Below are 20,650 nucleotides of genomic sequence, written 5' to 3'. Positions count from 1 at the left end.
CCTACCTGGCCAAGTGTTTTAACACCCCGATTTGCTTCCTAACACTCTCATTCTCTGCTATCCTGCTCTACTTCTCTTTTCTTCAAACAATTTCCATGTAGAAATTAACATCTGGTAAGACTGCAGGATACAAAATCAATGCACAGAAATCCACTGCATTTCTTTTTTTTTTTATTTTTAAAATTTACATCCAAGTTAGTTAGCATACAAATCCACTGCATTTCCATACACTAATAATAAAACAACAGAAAGAGAAATTAAGAAAGCAACCCCATTTGCAACTGCACCAAAAAGGATAAAAAAAATCTAGGAATAAACTTAAACAAGGAGGAAAAAGACTTGTACTCTGGAAACTATAAAACACTGATGAAAGAAATTGAAGATGGCAAACAAATGGAAAGGTACACCATGCTCATGGATTGGAAGATCCAGTATCATTAAAATTTCCATACTAGCTAAGACAATCTACAGCTTTAATGCAATCCCTATCAAAATACCAAAAGCATTTTTCACAGTACTAGAACAAATAATCCTAAAATTTGTATGGAACCATAAGAGACCTCAAAAAGCCAAAACAATCTTGAAAAAGGAAAACAAAGCTGGAAGTATTGCAATTTCAGGTTTCAAATTATACTACAGAGCTACAGTAATCAAAACAGTATGGTACTGGCACAAAAATAGACCCATATATCAATGGAACAGGACAGAAAGCCCAGAAACAAACCTATGATTATATGGTCAACTAATCTTCAATAAAAGAGGCAAGAATATGCCATGGGAAAAAAACAGTCTCTTCAACAAATGGTGCTGAGAAAATTGGACAGCTATATGCAAAAGAGTGAAACTGGACCACTTTCTTATACCATTCACAAAAATAAACTCACGGGGGATTAAATTACCTAAATGTGAGACCATAAAAATCCTAGAAGAGAGCACAGACGGTAATTTCTCTGACAGCAACCACAGCAACATTTTTCTAGATAGGTCTCCTGAGACAAGGGAAATAAAAGCAAAAATAAACTACTGAGACTACATCAAAATAGAAGGTTCTTCAAAGCAAAGGAAACAATCAACCAAACTAAAAGAACCTCTTGAATGGGAGAAGATGTTTCAAAATGACATATCTAATAAAGGGTTAGCATCTAAAATGTATAAAAATCTTATAAAAGTCAACACCAAGGGCTGCCTTGGTGGCTTGGTTGTTTGAGTGTCCAACTCTTGGATTTGGCTCAGGTCATGATCCCAGGGTTGTGGGGTCAAGCCCCACATTGTGCTCCATGCTGAGTGTGGGGTTCTGTCTCTCTTCCTCTGCCCTTCTCCCCCATCCCATGCACACATTCTCTCTAAAATAAAATAAAATTCAACATCCAAAAAACAAATAATCCAGTTAAAAATTGGCAGAAGACATAAAGACATTTTTCTAAAGAAGACATACAGATGGCCAACAGACATGAAAAGATGCTCAATGTCACTCATTATCAGAGAAATGCAAATCAAAACCACATTGAGATACTGCCTCACATCTTTAAGATTAGCTAAAATAAAACACAAGAAACAAGTGTTGGTGAGGCTGTGGAGCAAAAAGAAACTTTGTACATTGTTAGTGGGAATGCAAACTGGTACAGCCACTGCGGAAAACAGTATGGAGATTCCTCAAAAAATTAAAAACAGAACTACCCTACAAGCCAGTAATCACACTGCTGGGTATTTACCCAAAGAATATAAAAACACTAATTCAAACAGATATATAATTATTGCAGCATTATTTACAATAGCCAAATTATGAAAGCAGCCCAAGTATCCATCAGCTGATGAGTAAATAAAGATGTGGTATATAGATACAGATATATATATGTATATATATGTATATATATAATGTATATATGTGTATATATACATATATACACACATATATACATACACACATATATGTATATATATGTATATACATATACATATATATATATACACACAATGGAGTATTATTCAGCCACAAAAAAGAATGAAATCTTGCCATTTGCAACAGAGATGGAGCTAGAAAATATAATGCTAAGCAAAATAAGCTAGATAAAGACAAATACCGTATGATTTCATCATATATGGAATTTAAGAAACAAAACAAGTGAACAAAAGGAAAGAAAAAGAGAGACAAACCAAGAAACATACTCTTAACTATAGAGAACAAACAGATGGTTACTAGAGGGGAGGTGAGTGGGGGGATGGGTGAAACAGGTGATGGGGATTAAAGAGTACACTTATCATGACGAGCGCTGAGTAATGTATAAAATTGTTGAGGAGCACCTGGATGGCTCAGTCGGTTAGGCATCTGACTTCAGCTCAGGTCATGATCTCACAGTTCGTGAGTTCGGGCCCCATGTCAGGCTCTGTGATGACAGTTCAGAGCCTGAAGCCTGCTTTGGATTCTGTCTCCCTTTCTCTCTGCTCCTCCCCCATGCATGCTCTGTCTGTCTGTCTCTCTCTCTCTAAAATAAACATTAAAAAAGTTTTTAAAAAATTATTGAATCACTATATTGTACACCTGAAACTAATATAACTTTATGTTAACTATACTGGAATTATAAAAAAACTTAATTATAAAAAACTTAATAAAATAAAAAAGTTTAACATTCAATACATTTCATTGTTTATTTAAAAATTTTTTTTTACATTTGTTTATTTTTGAGAGACAGAGTGAGACAGAGCACAAGCAGGGGAGGGGCAGAGAGAGAGGGAGATACAGAATCCAAAGCAGGCTCCAGGCTCTGAGCTGTCAGCACAGAGCCCAATGCGGGGCTTGAACCCACAAACTCAGGTGAGATCATGACCTGAGCCGAAGTCGGACACTTAACAGACTGGAGCCACCCAGGCGCCCCCATTTCATTATGTTTATGAATCAGTCTCACTCTCCTGGCCAGAAGGAAAGCCCTGGAAGGCAGGGATTTTTGTTTATGTGTTCAATGATATATCCTAAGTACCTATAATAGTGTCTGGTATAGAGCATGAATTCAATGGATATTTGTTGTGGTGGTTTTTTCCAATGAATATTTGTTAAAGGAAGGAACAAAGGAAGGAAGGAAGGAAGGAAGGAGGGAGAAAGCAAAGATGGAAGGAAGAAATTTTGCTTTGAAGAGGAAGAGATAACACGGTAGTAGATAGCATAAGGGAAAGGATTTTCTAATAGAAACTTGGGCATGTCTCACTGCTGAGGAGGGGGGTCAGGAGAGGCTGAATATACAAGAGAACCGACTGAACCAAGTGAGAACGTGAGAAGTAATGGGACCCAGAACACAGATGGTAGGATCAGCACTGGCCAAGCCCAGGTCTGCAAAGAGCATATTTAAATCCTGGTGAAAATTCTATCAAGTCCCCAACGAGAGTGGACAGGCTAAAAACTACACACGGGACTTATATTGCTATGCAGTAGTTGGCTCCTAAGGCCCTGGATTTCCTTCTGCCTGACTGGACCTGGTTCTGCCCTCCTACCAATCCTTCCCAATCTGCCCCAGCCCCTGGAGGAAATGAATTAAGAATGAATGCTGATGCAGATAGGTCACGGACCTTTTGGTAGGATCCCAGTTGGGAGTGCTCCTGTTAGCTTCTGTTTTTACATTTTGTTTTGTTTTGTTTTGTTTTTCACAGAAGTGGGAGATGAGGTCATTAGCTATGATTTAATTGTGCTGGTAGTGTTGGGTTTGAGGTGTGAAAACAGGTTGTATATTTTTATTGTGGAAAATGGGAGAGTATTAGGAATTGCTACTATGGTGAAAGGTAGAAAAGCTCATTAGGGTATCATGGAAGGATAAAATCCAGCCAAGGTCAATGATTTGCATTCATGGTTGTTGGCATGTGTACAACTGCATTTTGCTAGAGCAGTGCTCAGCAACCTAGGTGTAAGCATGGAGCTTCAGTCCCAGGGTGGAGTTTTATGGTGTCTTTTCGTTGTTGTTCAAGGTAGGTGAAACAGAACAACAAGCAAGTTATTCAAGGCAGCGAAAGTATCTTGCCTGAAGTGATAGATGGTGAAATCTAAGCTGGGTAAGGAAGACATAAGGGACCAAGAGGAATAAAGGGCTCTAGAGACTACAGCAATGATTATCAAAATTCAGTGGGTATAGAAATCACCTTGGAAAGGCCAGATCCTGGAATTATTTTCAGCAGGTGTAGGGTGAAGACCAGATATCTATTCTCTCTCTCTCTCTTTTTTTTTTTTTATATTTTTATTTATTTCTAGGAGAGAGAGAGAGACAGCATGAGCAGGGGAGGGTCAGAGAGAGAGGGAGTCACAGACTGAAACAGGCTCCAGGCTCTGAGCTGGCAGTCAGCACAGAGCCCGACGCGGGGCTCGAACCCACAAACCACGAGGTCATAACCTAAGCGAAAGTCGGACACTTAACCGACTAAGCCCCCCAGGCGCCCCCCAGATATCTATTCTCATAGATTGACTGTGATTCTGCTGTAGGAGTGCCATGTACCATTATTTTTTAGAAACAGTGGATCTGAAATTATAGTGAGTTTAAAAAGGTGATATATTTTAAGAGCAGATGAGACACACAGAGAGAATGCTATTAGGATAGGTGGTTACAGTGTGAGATGACTAATTTATTATCTCAAAGTTGGCACAGCTTTAAATGATGAAAGGTTCAGGGTGTGCCCAAGAGGGTAAGTGGCTGAAGTGGAGTGTGGAGTAGAGGTGAACATCACTAAAGGTGAGGAGGTCAAAGTGCTGAAGGCCTAGGCAATCCCCGTGAACCTTGAAGCCACTCCAGATGATGGCAGTATTGGAGACAGTGAGCAAAGTTCAAAGGCATTGGTAAATGAAGGGGAGAGAACTACACGTGGGGAGACAAAGCAAGGACATGGAGTTGAGGGAATATAACTGGCTGAGTTTTTATACAAGGTAGAGTGATGAAACTCGCTAACATTAGTTGAGTGTTTACTGAAGCTTTACATATATCAATCTATTTTATCCTCACAAACTTCATCTAAAGTAGGTGCTATTGTTTTTGTTTGTGTAGGCTCCATGCCCAATGTGGGGCTCGAACTCATGACCCCAAGCTCAAGAGTTGCATGCTCTACCAACTGAGCCAGCTAGCCATCCTAAAGTAGGTGCTATATTTTGTTCCCCTTTTATGATCAGGAAACTGAAGCAATGAGGTTAAACACCAACCAGCTTCTCACAATTCTTTTTTTTTTTTTAATTTTTTTATGTCTTTATATTATTTTGAGAGACAGAGACATAGAGTGGGTGGGGGAGGGGCAGAGAGAGAGACACACACACAGAATCTGAAACAGGCTCCAGGCTCTGAGCTGGCAGTCAGCATAGAGCCCGATGCGGGGCTCGAACCCATGAACTGCGAGATCATGACCTGAGCCGAAGTCGGACACTTAACCGACTGAGCCACCCAGATGCCCCATCACAATTCTTAACCAAAATGCTACACTGCTTCTCATAAAATGGTAAGTGAAGGTGTTTTCATACATTTCAACTGAGAAACAAAACAAAACAAAACAATCCAGTGGGGTTAACATTTGGAAAATTCTCTTCAAATTTCATTTGTACTGAAATACTTGTTTTTCAATACCCAACAGGGAGCAGCAGTAAATAACAATTCCTTACTAGGTCATCTAGTAGAAATGATCTGCATCTATGAAGACTTCTGTCTATTCCATGCCTTAATGATTTCTTCAGCAGCATCCAGTGTACTGTCTTTCTGTAAATAAATGAAATAATCATCATTACATATCAAATGAATTCAAGATGAAGTAAGATTTAAATATGAAAAATATAACGAAGTCGATGGATCAGAAGATTCATGTAGTGACTTGGAACCCAAGTGCTCCTCAACCCCTAATAACTTGAGCCGGGCCCAGTTGGGCTCCAGCCTGTCCTTGGCCTCTCCAGCGCCAAGCCCCAGAGCAATGATTCAGGGAGCATGTCTTCCCAGGAGATGAGTCATTGGAAGCCTTGCCTGTATTAAGCCACAACTCTGGGAGGACGTGGACAGAAACTGGGAAACGGCATTTGTAGCATCTTCCCTTGTGGGACGGTGTAGTACACGGGTCCCAAGCTCTTTAAAGAGCCCAGCAGCAATCAACAAACCAATCATTTGTAACATTTTATCCCAATACTGCCTGGCTGGAAAAGCGTATGAACCTCATAAAAATTCAATCTTAGAGGAGCTGGAGAAGTGTGACACCAATCACTACATCATACTGCTTTGTGATACTGGCTGCCAGTTCATTCCTTTGAAAGGACATTGAAAAAAATGTATGAAATTAACTGCCATGGGGCCAAAAAGCATCACCAAACTGTATAAATGCAAATCAAACTCAAAACAGTTTAACCTGATCCCAGCCAAAACCATCTTCACCAGTGTGGACCCTCTCACTATTTATAACAATTATGGCAGCACAAGCAAGCGGTAATGCCAAAGACCCAGACTCATAAATGACACAGATGCCAGCAGGAAGACTAAAGGAGGTGCTGATGGGATTGATAATTATTACTTTTGCTTCCTTGATTCTCACCTCACCCCCTTCTGCACATGACCTGACACCTCTCATGATGTCCCACTATAAGTATGGGAGATTATAGGACTGATAGTCAGTCTCCAGTTGAGGTATCTGAATGTCTTCAGGAAAGGAATTCATGTGGGGAATATCCTTTTCATTTAAGAAATGTATATATTTACTGACATTTATTTATTCAATACTAAGATTTCTGAAAAAAATTCTTTTTCCTTGCTGCTCAGAAAAGTTTACTGAAAATTCTAGTTAACTAAAAGTACTAAAATCTGCGAAGTCTGTCTTCTGCTAAAATGACATTTACGAATAGGAAGATGTGTCTTTCTGACACACAATCGTGGTGAATGGTACTACTACTAGCTGGCATTCGCCTAATTGAAAATAGGCAAGTTGAGCAAATTATAGCCACCATTCATTCAGTTTTAGATAGTACTCTAATGACGTGTTCACTTTAAGATAAAGACAGATTTGATAAAGCAGGAAAAATTACGAAACATAATAGTGCTAATGAAGACTTAAGTGGATATCTGATCTAAGCGAAGAGAATTTTTCAAAGTAAAAATGGAAAGGCAGACCTACAAAAGGAAAGCAATCAAATTAATATACAGTTGCAGAAACAAATCAGAGAACAGAAGAGTTTACACAGAATAAGAAGCATCCGCTCCTCCTCTCCTACTGCTTCCTACTATTCCCGTCATCTCCCAAGACGACCTTTTAGGGCAATTTCCGATTTTAGTTCTAGTGGTTACCTCCAAGATCTAAATTGTGCATTTGGTTCTATTTATCAATTTCAGACAAAATGCAGACTGCTCTGGAGAAAAATTCATTCATCCACACTTCTCTGACCACTCCCATCGATGTTTCATAGCTATAATTACTAATAAAATTCATTTGCCTTTTGTTTTTTTTTACATTTATTTGTTTTTGAGAGACAGAGTGAGACAGAGTGCAAGCAGAGGAGGGGCAGAGAGAGAAAGAGACACAGAATCTGAAGGAGGCTCCAGGCTCTGAGAAAATGTTCAGCACAGAGCCTGATGAGGGGCTCGAACCCACGAACCGTGAGATCATGACCTGAGCCAAAGTCGGGCACCAAACCAACTGAGCCATCCAGGCACCCCCATTTGCATTTTGAACAGGTAATACCAGAATTTGGTAAAAAATTAAATTGGTGGATAAACAGTCAAAAACAAGTCTCTTGTTTTTCTCTTCTGCTTTTGCTACTTCTTTTCTTTACTCTTCCCTCTCTACAGAATGATTTAATACAAAAGCCATTAGGTGGGGCTGAGTGAAGCCAGGTTCATATCTGGAGGCAGGGGGAACCTGGGCAGCCTGGTGCAGGATGTTGCAGCCAGAGTGGAGTGAGGAGGGTTTCCAGTGTGGCAGGAGGCGGTGATGACGGCAACAGCAGTGTCAAATGGAACAGGATGCAGAATCTAAGCGGGGTAAGCCAGCATCTCTATGGCAGGGTGGCTCTGCGCAGGCTGTCGAAACCTAGACAGGGTGAGGCAGGCATCTGCCAAGGTAGCAGGCATGGGGTGTCAGAGCCCAAGAGGGGTGAAGGATTCCTTGCAGTAGGTGACAGTGGCAGCCTGGTGTGCAGTGTTGGAGCATCAAAGGAGGCCATCTCGGGAGAAGGTGACCACAGTAGCAGCCTGGTACAAAGTGTCAAAGCCTGAGTGGGGTAGAGGGTGTCAGGAGTGGTGGCTGGAAGGGCAGTAGCTCATAGAGAGGGACTGAGTAAAAAAGTGATTACATGATGAGAGCCAGGTTTTTGGGTTTTTTTCAAAGAAGGGAGTTACAAATATGGAAAATCCTTTCGCACAAGACATTCAAAATGTGCAAGTAAATCCACAGAGGGAAAAAAATCCTAGAAGTAGAATTTCTGGGTTAAGATGCATGTACATTTAAATTTGGCTGGAAATATTCAAACTAACTGCTGTTAAGGGATTTTACAAATTATACCTCCACTCTCTATCTATACCAGTGTCTTATCGAAATTTTTAGTTGTTTGGTTGTTTCCAATCTAACAGATAAAATAAAATTTTGTTGGTTTTAATTTTCACTTCTTATGAGTAAAGTGGAACATCCTTTCATATATTTGATAGGTGCTGAGAATTTTACCCATAACCATTGTAAAGTGCTGTTATTGGCTTATTTTGCCTTAAATTTAAGCTGCTTTCTTTCAATTTCCATTTTCTTGACATGTTTTGCCATACTTTTATTTTTCGAATTTCCAACAGGTTGAGTTAGGTACATTAACTTTCCCTTGAAACTTCTTTGGGTTCCTCCCTTATCTTCCAGTATCGAGTGTTGATGTAAAAAGAGGTGGGTCCGCACTGACCCTCTTACCTGGCCTCAACAAGGCCTGGGTCTTTTTGTCTAGATGTCAAAGTACTGTTTATCTTTTAAGTCCAATATATCTTTTTTTAATGTTTTATTTATTTCTGAGAGAGAGAGAGAGCGTCAGCAGGGAAGGGTCAGAGAGAGAGGGAGATACAGAATCTGAAACAGACTCCAGGCTCTGAGCCGGCTGTCAGCACAGAGCCCGACGTGGGGCTCGAACCCACGAACCGTGAGATCATGACCTGAGCTGAAGTCAGTCGCTTAACTGACTGAGCCACTCAGGTGCCCCTTAAGTCCAACATATCTTAGTGTTAATTGTTCTGTAACAATTTTGCCTGAGACCAGTCATTCCTTTTCAATTTTAGATTTGTCTGTTTTTTTAATGGAAAGCATTCACAAAATAAAACTATAGAATGCATTTCAGTTTCCATTTGTCCCCCACCCCCTTCATTTCCCCTATTAGGGGGTTCAACATATTTCACTTGTCTCCCACATCTATAATTTTTCTAATATTTAAAAAAAATCTTTGTTCTTTTCTATTCTTCCTTGCTTACTTTTCTCAATCCTTACTATGCTTGCAGAAGTACTGAGTGTTTTCTGTGCCACTTCCAATGTCACTACAATTGCCTTTCCCCCTTCAATTTTGTACCTGAGCTCTGACAAATCGCCATTTCATCTTCTTATATTATCTGATGTTATCTTCCGTGAACTTTTAAAATCTCTGCTTTAATCTCATTTGAAAGGTTTTAGATTTGAGCTATTGATTTTTATTTCCTCTACAGCAACATGCTTCTGGTTGAATATTCTCTTTCTGACACTTGTCTTTCCTTGTACCTTTCTCCTTTTTTCCTTTTAGTATCTTCTTATAGATTCATACCTGATTCCTTCTCATTACTCATCTTTGATTGAATTAGCTTTGTGAGCTCCCACTGCTACCACACCTACTGTTCCTATTGTTCTGGGTAATGAATATGCTACCTACTGACTCTGTCTATGATTTGAAGATGTATCTGCAGATCTGTGTAAGAGAGGAGCCAGTGCAGCACTAGAAGACAGAAGTTCTGCCTGGATCACAGTGAAGTTTGACATGACTGATGTGGACTTCACCGGTAAGGGAGGAGCGTACTTTTTTTTTTTTTTTGTCCCCTTACAGCTAATTTAAGTCGCTACCTGGCGCGCCTGGGTGGCTCAGTCGGTTAAGTATTCGACTTCAGTTCAGGTTATGATCTCACTGCTCGTGAATCTGAGCCCCGTGTCAGGCTCTGTGCTGACAGCTCAGAGCCTAGAGCCTGCTTCAGATTCTGTCTCCATCTCTCTGCCTGTCCCCTGCTCTCTCTCTCTTAAATATAAAAAAAATTTAAAAAACCAAAAAATTTTAAGTTGCTACCTGCAATTTAATATATCTTCCTCTACATTGCCCCAATAAGGCTTTCAGTAAAAATGACAGGAGTGAACTAGAATATCTATAACCCAACTAGAATCTCCTTTCCACCCTGCCCCACATAGTTCTAGATGATACAGCTGTATGTTTCGGTCCTGCCTTTCATGATGCCAAGTCAGTCCAGAGGAGTTCCCTTTGCCAGTGTACTTGTCCTATTCTTCTGGATGAGTAGGTTGCCTGCTGGCTCTGTCAATAATGTAAAGATGTAGACACAACAGACTTTCTAGGTGTCTTCCCTCTACACCGTATTTGCCGACTTCTTCACTTACTGAGGAATTTGTGAATCTGTTTTCCATTCTACTTGTTTTGAATAACTTCCAAGTAGAGAATGGGGAAGGGCTGTGTTTAGGATTTTAAAACAGAAAGTCTTATGTTACTTTTTTCCTTTATTAGTTCTGTTTAGAACTTTAAATAATACATCTCTATTTCTAGATCCACTCTAATATGAGAATATTAATGGCTTTACCCTTTCTTCTACATTTCAGTCAATTAAATGTTGACATTATTAAGTTGTTAACATTTTTATTCTCTTCTGAATAAGTCTCCCATAGGTTGTCTACAGATTGTCTCTAAAGTTGAAAACAATGTTTACATCATTCTGACTAGGTTTATAGATGAGTGTGTTTGTAAAGAGTTTCTTGAACATATTAAGCCTGTCTTCAGTGGCAGTAACACCTTAAAAATAGCAATAATACATATATTCTGATATCTTTTTAGCAAAGATCTGATGATAACGAATTCATTCGGCTTTTATTCATCAGGAATCTACACTTCATATTCAGTTTTAAAGGCTATTTTCCTCGATAAAAGAGTTCTGGGCTTACACATTATTCACTTCAGCAGTTTCAGGATGTCATTTCATTGTATTCTGGTCTCCATTGTTTCTGATGAGAAGTTGCTAAATTCACATGCCTGTGTGGTATAGTTTTTCTTTGGCTTTTTTCAAGATCTTACCATTACCCTTGATTTTCAGCAGTTTGAGTAAAAAGTGTCTAGGTGTGGTTTTGTTTATATTCTGCTTGTGGTTCACTGAGCTTTTAGATCTCTAAGCTGCTTTTTACCAAACACAAGGAAATTTGGGCATTTACTTCTTAAAATAGTTTTTCTGCTACATTCTTTTTGGTACTCCAATTACATGTATATTATCACTTGATATTGTTTCATAGATCTAAGGCTTGGTTCATTTCTCAAAAATAATTGTTCCCTCTGTTTTTCAGATTGGATAGTTTCTATGAATCTGTAATTCAAATGGGTCCTTTTTTCCTGACATCCTCAATCCTCTCTGTGTTAAGCTCCATATATTTTTCATATCAGAAATCACACATTAAAGTTCTTAAATTTCCACTTGATTTTTGTTTTAATTTGTCCACTCATTATGTCCATATTTTCTTTTATTTTTAATTTATTTATTGATTGATTGATTATTTTTGAGAGATACCACACGCATTCACAGGGGAGGAGATCACTACCTGAGCTGAAATCAAGAGTCAGATACTTAACTGACTGACACCCAGGTGCCCTCCTTTAATTTCTTGAACATACTTATAATCTCTGCTTTAAAGTTCTTATCTACTCATTCCTATATCTGGGTCACCTTGCAATCTGTTTCTACTGACTGCTTTTTTTCTTTATTAAGGGCCACATTTCCTTAAGGCTTCACATGTCTAGCAATTTTTTATTACATGCTTGACACTGCATTGTCACATAGTAATGAGTCTGATAATGTTGTAATACAGTAAACTCAACACTCAGGTGTTGAGTTTTGTCCTTGTAGGCAGTTAATTCCATGGCAGGAAGCCAAAATTTAAAAACTACCTATAAGCATATCATGCCTAGCAATAGAAAAAAAGGTGCTTTACAAATGAGAAGGAAGAACATCATAAATGTATTTTTTAATAGAACAGGGAACTTACTTTAATGAAGCAAAATCGCACAAACTTCTCAAACTGTAATATGGTCTCTGCATTACAGAATGCGGAAACTGGAATGGCTGACAGTTTCTGAAAAATAAATAGAAAAATAAAATAGGAAAACGATTTCTACTTCAAATACTAATTTTAGACTGATAAACATTAAAAACAAATAGACACTTCTAAATATTCACAACTTCCAACAAGAAAAATGTTTTAAAAATCCTCTACATAGCCCTAAGTGGGATATGACATAACAAAACTACTATTAACATTGTTCAAAACAGGTCAGCAAGGTTCCTTCATAAATTAACCATAAAATACAGCACAATATCTAAAGCCAATAAACATTACCTTATTTTTAGTCATCCATTTCACAAATTTATAGTCATAAGGTTCATTGCTGTCCTTCATATCAGAGAGGTCTGCATCTAAAACAACAATGAAGATTAGATGGCCTATGTATTATATCTGAGGCCAACATGTATTTCATTTAAATCTATCAAGATTCAAATCTTCTCAGAAGATATTCAGAGAACCTTCTGGAGTCTCATACTACATGGTGGGGTGGGAAGTGAAGAATTCACAGATAAGTTTTACTATCACTCTAAGCCAGAACTCAATATAGATAATCCTGTTTGTGCATATAGATCTTAGAACTGGAGAGGAGTAGGAGAAGGGGAGAAAAGAGTGCTGTCTTTCCATCTAGAAATAATGTAAAATCCGATGATCATTATTAAGGAAACACATCTAACCTTACAGAGTATTCATCAGTAATAATTATATCTCCAAATACTCATTATTAGATTATAAGCTCTACAAGAATAATGCATCTGTATTGCAACCTATCATTTTTCCCAACTCCTAGCTTAGAGTCTAGCATGTAAGTAATGAAAAGCATATCTGTTGAGTGAATAATTTAATGCTATTCATCATTTATAAAGGGAGAATGTCCATGTAGATCTTCCAAGATATCCTGTTTACTTCTTTCTTCTATATTATGCTTTTTAAACATTAAAAAAATGTTGGGGAAAAACTTCAAATATGTGTTCCATTCTCACCTCTTGCTCCAATCTTGCTTTAAGATCTAGGCAAGATATTTTCTGGCATTCAGTATCAGCAATCTGCATTTCATATTATTTCAGTTTTATTAATTTGTACTCTTAGATCTTTTTGAATGCCCCAAAGCAACTAACATTGACAGTTACTGTAATCAATAAAATTTTATAATTTATTGCTCAAAGCAAATTGAGGCAGTTACTTATATTTTATTCATCAAATACTAGGTCTCTTCAAATTACGTATAAAAACCTTGACATTGAAAAAAGCTTCATCTTTATTTTTTTAAGTCTTACTATGTTTTTACTTAATGATTTTATTTCCATTTTCTCCTGTTCTTTAAGAATGTAAAGTTTCCATACAATAATGCTAACAACATATAACCATTTATTGAGTACTCAGTATTTGTTAAGCATAATTGTTTCATTTATTTGAGAGGTAGTGATCTTCACTTTACACATAAGGAAGTTAAATTACTATTTTAAGTTATATGTATGCATATGTGTGTGTGTGTTTACTTCAGGTTCAGCTCTAACAAAATAACGACTTAAAGTTAGACTTTAATTATAAGTTATGTCAAAATTTCATGTGACAAGCATTCAAAGGTAACCCAGAGAAAGAAGCAATCACCTACAGCAGACGAAAGAAGAAAAGCAGGATATTAACTAACTGTAATTGGCACTGGTTGTAGTACTCACTTATTCTTGTAAAGCTTAGACAAGTAGAGTTTATTGCCATGGTGCTCAAAAGGAAAAAAGGGAATAAATACAATTCTAAAGATTTTACAGTTAGAAGAACATTAGAATCTACTTGATTTGAATACTTAAGTCAGAGATCCTAAAAATACCTAAACATAATATTTCTTTAGATAGCAGTAGGAACCATATTATAATAACACTAATGTATTTAAGTAATCTATTAACATCTAAATTGGTTATTGGTTACCACATAATTTTGGACCTTATTATCTCACTAGAACAACTGCAATCATCTCCCTGTTTGTCGTGTTGTCTTCTTATCAAATGGTCCCCTTTATAGTTCTAGGATGAAGCTCACTGATCTGGAAAGTTGCTTAATAAAGCAGAAAAAAGATAAATTCATTGGTTAGGACATGGATCTCTGGGTTAAGAGTCCTGCTCTGCTACTAAGTAGTTGATTAGGTTCAGTAAATTTCTTGATTCTTTCTTTCATCTTTCTCATCTATTAATGGAGATATAATGGCACTCAAAAAATGTTAACCAGTTAGCCATTGTTATGAGTTGTAAAGGGAGTTAACTACTATGTTCATGAATCTTATGCTCTATTTTTATTTTCAAGTTACCATCAAATGAAAATGTTGGAGTTTGCTTATGTCTTTAGCAAATGGCGGACCCAAACTCTAATACCTGGAAGAATTTCCACATTCAAATTAATCTGAGCAGATGAAAGGATACAAGAGAACGAACTTGTCCTCCTATGTAGGAAGGTCTTATAGACATAAATATATTTTCCCCACAGGTGAAAAAGGATTGTAAGGAAGTGACATCTTTTCCCCCCCATCATCACAAATGGTTTTCTAACCAAAATCCTTTCTGTCCCATTAAGACCACACTAGCTCAAGATCTGAGACCTAACCTGGTATTGCAAACAAGGTGGATTGACTGAAGACAATATGGGAAACTAAGAATTTAGTGCAATAATCCACATAGAGTCTTCATCGCTGTCTTTTTGATGTTTTATGTTACAATGGGATAAATTCCTTTAGAATTTACTATCTGGAACAGCTTGGTCCTAGGAGAGAATTATTCTTATTTTCCATTTATCCAAGAATTAGGTAACTAACTTCATTTTCTATTTGCTCCTGTAGTCACAAAGTTCAGCCACAAGTTAATGCTAATTACAATACTATATGGAACCTAGGCAACTAAAACATTTGCTTCCTCTTCATTTTGTGTGACACCGATCCTCTGTTACATAAATTTCTATTTAAATGTTATTAAACAGAGAACTTTTTAATATGAGTTAACTTAAATGCTTTTTAGAAGCAGATCAATTATTTAATCAATTACTTTTAAAATAATTCATGTTGAAAACCTTATGGAGTTCCAACTCAAAAGCAAAACTATGCATGAGGAAAACTGTGACATTTCTTTTTATCATTTCACAAAATGAGCTGTACATTTGGACATAACAAAAGGGATATCCAAACCTCAGAGAGTAGGATATCTCAAGGGGTTTTAAATAAGAACAGAGCTTGGGAGCCAAAAAGATATTTAGCTCTCAGGCAAAAGGACAGCAAAAACCTCTGGGCACCATGGCCTCCCACTTCTCTCACAACAAATGAATAATAATCATTGTTTCATTATAAAATCAAGTTGCCAGCCTTATAAAACTTGGTATATATAAAAGGCTTTTCAAGTTCAGTGGAATATAACCTTATTGTAATAGCACCCTGGAACAATTTGGCTATAAGTTCTGTCAGAATAAATTATGCTTTTAAATGTATCATTATTATCATTATATTTTTTTTTAAGAAAATAAATTATATACAAAATGTTACCATTCTTCTAACTTTAGATTTGTATGGCATGTCAGAATTACATATAACACCTTGAGGTAATATAAAGACCATTGCTTTTTGGAGACAAAACTACTTAGAATCTAGCTATGTGACTTCAGCAAGTTATTTAAAGCTTTCTAAGCGTTCACATCTTCAAAAATGGAGCTAACAACACCTTCTTCAAAAGTGTGTGTGAAAGTGTTAAGCATGCAGTAGCCTCTCAATAAATATTAGTTTCCTTCTTTACTTCATTTCAGTAAATTCTAAAATAGCAAATATCCCCTGATAGCATCAACCTTTTAGGAATCTCATCTTTCTTAAGTAAAAAGGAAACAAAAATTTTACTCAAAGGAACACAGGGCATATATATTATTTCATGTACCTGTATTAAACTACACACTAGAACAAGATGATAGCAAATTCAATGTTTACTGGAATACCGGTAACCATATTAACAATAGCCACAGTTAAGGTCAGGGATCTAAAAGTCAAAATGATCATATGAAACCAAAACACACCACACCACACCACACCAAAACACTGACACAACAAAAAGCCATTTTTCCATGGACAAAATGTTGACGTGGCTTTGGCAGCTATCTTTACTTCCTAATTCCAATGTAATTTCACACATAAGTTTCCATACATTTGAAATAATAAAAAAACGCTTACAAACCTAGCAAAGACACATCAGCAATGATGAAGTATCCCCCATCAGGAACTATGGGTTTTAGGCCAAGACTTTCAAGTAAATGTATCATCCGATCTCTTTTTATTTCTAACTCTTTTGGCAAAGAATTAAAGTAACACTCTGGGTCATCCATGCGCTTGATGTCAATCCAAAAAGCTTGAGCCAAGGCTTCCTGCGTGTTAAGAATGAAACATGTGGAAAGGAAATACAGTAATGTTATTTATTGCTGAGTTTACTGGTGTGATAAAGACTGCCCTAAGTGACATTATTGAGGAAAAAAAAAAAAGTCATTCACAGAATTATAGTTGAATTTCTAAGAACCTACATTAGATTGCATTAATGGAGGAACTGGCTACATGTAAGTGATTAAATTTAATGTGAATAACTGAGAATTAGTCATGACGATGCAAATTAAAAAAGAGGTACTGTAGGGGCACCTGAGTGGCTCAGTCGGTTACGTGTCCGACTTCGGCTCAGGCCATGATCTCACGGTTGGTGGGTTTGAGCCCTGCATTGGGCTCTGTGCTGACAGCCAGCTCAGAGCCTGGAGCCTGTTTCAGATTCTGTGTCTCCCTCTCTTTCTGACCCTCCCCTGGTCACGCTGTCTCTCTCTCTCTCTCAGAAATAAATAAAACATTAAAAAATTTAAAAAAATTTAAATTAATTAAAGATCTCTAGATGAAGAGATTATGTTGGATTATTCACAGGCCTAATACAATCACAGGGCTCCTTGTATGGGAAAGAAGGTAGCAGGAGAGTCAGAATCATGTTAGAGTGATGTGGCCACAAGCCAAGGAATGTGAGCAGCCCCTAGAAGATGGAAAAGACTAGGAACAAATTCTCCCTTACAACCTCCAGAAGGAACACCAGAATGGAGACACCTTGTTTTTAGACTTGTAAGACCCATTTCAGAGTGTTGACCTTCAGAACTGTCAGATTAAACATCTGTGTTGTTTTAAGCCACTAAGTTTGTGGTAATTTGTCACAGAGAAATGGGAAACTAATGAAAAATTCATATAATATTGAAATGTTTGGCTTAGACCATGGTTTATTTAATTAATTGCCTATAGATGGATACTGACCATCCCCTATCTTTGGCAATAAATGGCCAGACACACACAGAGCTTCTTATGTATCCGATAACAGCAATAGGGTAAACTCCGGGGGATGGAGTACTGCTTTGGAACACAGGCACATCTATAATTTTGCTTGGTGTTGTCACTGTCCTTCACAGAGTCTGTTCTACTTTGCAATCCCACCAGTGTTCAAAGCTAAAACTTAATGTATTTAAACAAACTAAAAAACCATTCTAACACCTTGAGCAAAAGACCATGCTTCAACCCCAAATTACCATAATACCTACCTGTAAGGGCGTAGCACAAGTATAAATGGTGTTTTGTTGAACTGTCTGTAAATGTTTTATCAAATGATTAGGACCAATGGACCAGCCAAGCTGAAAAAGGGAAGAATGAAAACAAATTTCCAAAAGCCAATCTAACTGTATGTATTGAATCTAATTGAGTAGCTCTGTTTACTGTAATCATTAAAAATTTTTTTTTAAATGTTTTATTTATTTCTGAGAGAGAGAGAGCATGAACAGGGGAAAAGGTCAGAGAGAGAAGGAGACACAGAATCTGAAACAGGCTCCGGGTTCTGAGCTGTCAGCAACGGAGCCCGACATGGGGCTTGAACCCACGAACCGTGAGATCATGACCTGAGCTAAAGTCAGGCGCTTAACCGACTGAGCCACCCAGGAGCCCCTGTAATTATTATTATATATATGTAATTCTTAAATGTTCACTGTATGAAAGAAGTGCAGTATTAGTATTTGCTCATCATTTCAACACTGTCCTTCTTTGGGAAAGTTTCTCACTGGAGTCACTAAACTCTGTCTTCAGAAAGTAAATAGTACCCACAATCATTACTATCCTTTTCTTTTCTTATTCGTAACTTCTGATATCCTGAAGGTCTAAAAACTCATAACAAAGCTTATTTGAATTAGAAAAAAAAAAAGTAACTCTGAATGAAGGCCTAAGGGACTCTTCCATAATTTAGTTCTGCAGGCCCCTTTTTTGATACTCCCTGCTTCTCGGCCATGTTTGGGATGGGCCCAGTTGGAAGACAGTCAAGTTTCGATTGGGTAAATTGTTAATGTATTACATAGTGCAGTGCTTAGGTACATAAATTCTGATGCTGTATTGCCTGGCTGGCTTGACTTTATTAGCAGTATAACCTCAGGCAACTTACTTAACTTCTCTTACTAATTTTATTGTCTATAAAATGGGGATAATAAAGTATACTCACTTCATAATGCCATTATGAGAATGAGCATATATAAAGCACTTAGAACCTGGTATACAGTAAGTGCCAAAATATTAGCTATTTTTATGTATTATATTTCCCCCCTTTTGTATTAATGTGCAATAATCTGAACATTATTTAAAAAGAAGAGTCCCATTGATTGGTTACTTATAAAATGAAAAATTGCTATTTTTCTGCCACTTGCAATGACCCGGATGGAGTTAGAGTATTATGCTAAGTGAAATAAGTCAGAGAAAGACAAATACCATGTGATTCCATATGTGGAATTTAAGAATCAAAACAAATGAGCAAAGGAAAGAGAGAGAGAGAGAAATTTTAAAAATGGACGCATACCTAGAGAGAACAAACTGAGTACTAGTGGACGGGAATGGAAGTGTGGGGGGATGGGTTAAATAGGTGATGGGGATTTAAGAGGGCACCTGTGACGAGCACTGGGTGTTGTATGAAAGTGATGAATCACTAAACTCTATACCTGAAACTAATATTACACTGTATGTTAACTAACATTTAAATAAATAGCTTTAAAAAAAAAAATAAATGAGGGGCGCCTGGGTGGCCAGTCGGTTAAGCGTCCGACTTCGGCTCAGGTCATGATCTCACAGTTTGTGGGTTCGAGCCCCGCTTTGGGCTCTGTGCTGAGAGCTCAGAGCCTGGAGCCTACTTCAGATTCTGTGTCTCCCTCTTTCTGACTCTCCCCTGCTCACACTGTCTCTCTCTCAGAAATAAATAAAAACATAAAAAAAAAATAAATGATTAGGTCTCAAAAAAGAGAAAGGCCAACATGAAAGCTGAATGAGTAAGTAATAAGCAAATGATTAGTAGGTACAAAAACTTGGGTAAACTGACTATACATGTATTTAAAACACACACACACTCTCTCTCTCTCTCCTCTCTCTCTCTCTCCCCAAGAAATAAAACACATGCCTGTTTTTAAGCAATTATTCTTTTGCATCTTACCTTCCAGCCAGTTACACTGAAAGTCTTTCCGGCACTTCCTATTGTTATTGTTCTCTCCCACATACCTGGAAATGTAGCTAAACCGGAAAAGGAAAAAAATAAGGCTAAATAATTGCTTTCCAATCAATCTACATACAGTATAACTTAAAAACATAAATGTATGTAGTATAGTATAGTCAGGAGATTTCAATAGGTTTTTAAAATATAATGTAACTTTAACCCAAACACAGTTGAAAATGTTAAAGTGCTTGAAAACACTGTATAATATGTGATAGATTAAATAATGTTAAGTAGCAAAATCATTTCCAGGGCCAGGGGTGGCAGAGGTGCCAGTTGGCAGCGTTGCGTGCAGTGGCCGCACAGCCATGGTGTGGCACCCAGCGCTCAGGGTCAGCGGTAGCTGTGTTCAGTATACTGTACTCTTCCTGTGGTGCCATTTTGATTGTGGTCCTGGCCATTGTTACTCCCCTCTATTCTGCCCATTTTCTGAGTCTATTCCTGTAATATCCCTAAGAGAGTGTTTCTTAAAATGTGGCTTTCACACCAGAACTAGCGGAATCGATGGGGAACTTGTAAGGAAGGCAAATTATTGGACCACATCCCAGACCTCACTCACTCGGGTAGGTGGGCCCCATGATCTGTGTGTGCATACATATGTGCGTATGTACGTGTTGTTTTGCTAACAATTTTAAGATATAAACCCCACACCATAAAATGTACTTATTTAAATGGTCTAATTCAATGGTTTTTAGTATATCTGCAGAGGTGGGCTACCAGTTTTAGAACATTTTTCACCCTAAAAGCCCATACCTTTTAGGCATCACCCTTCAATACCTCCATGGCCAATAGCACTAGAACTCGTG

At 37.6% G+C, this 20,650-nt stretch overlaps 1 protein-coding gene across 6 annotated transcripts in view; it reads right to left on the bottom strand.

The window, feature by feature from the left end:
• Window positions 1–205: 205 nt before the first annotated feature.
• KYAT3 (kynurenine aminotransferase 3) overlaps window positions 206–20,650 on the bottom strand; it is a 67,841-nt gene continuing 47,396 nt past the window's right edge. For 4 of the 6 annotated variants that reach the window (XM_077746162.1, XM_077746160.1, XM_077746164.1 and 1 more), the window contains 7 exons: window positions 19,788–19,864; window positions 17,872–17,961; window positions 16,494–16,680; window positions 12,574–12,650; window positions 12,223–12,309; window positions 5,618–5,711; window positions 206–989 (listed from right to left, as the gene is read on the bottom strand). In XM_077746162.1, coding sequence (XP_077602288.1) covers window positions 5,646–5,711; window positions 12,223–12,309; window positions 12,574–12,650; window positions 16,494–16,680; window positions 17,872–17,961; window positions 19,788–19,864 — 584 coding nt within the window. In that variant the 3' untranslated portion in view covers window positions 206–989; window positions 5,618–5,645. Of the gene's footprint in view, window positions 990–4,419; window positions 5,712–12,222; window positions 12,310–12,573; window positions 12,651–16,493; window positions 16,681–17,871; window positions 17,962–19,787; window positions 19,865–20,650 lie in introns of those variants that run through there. The other 2 variants (XM_077746163.1, XM_077746161.1) reach the window with 2 other exon arrangements.

The sequence above is a fragment of the Crocuta crocuta genome, unplaced genomic scaffold, assembly GCF_008692635.1.
Source record: "Crocuta crocuta isolate KB4526 unplaced genomic scaffold, BGI_CrCroc_1.0 scaffold48, whole genome shotgun sequence".
In the NCBI taxonomy this organism is placed as follows: domain Eukaryota; kingdom Metazoa; phylum Chordata; class Mammalia; order Carnivora; family Hyaenidae; genus Crocuta; species Crocuta crocuta.
The sequence above is the reverse complement of the archived record's forward strand: the minus strand, read 5'-3'. Positions and strand labels throughout refer to the sequence as shown.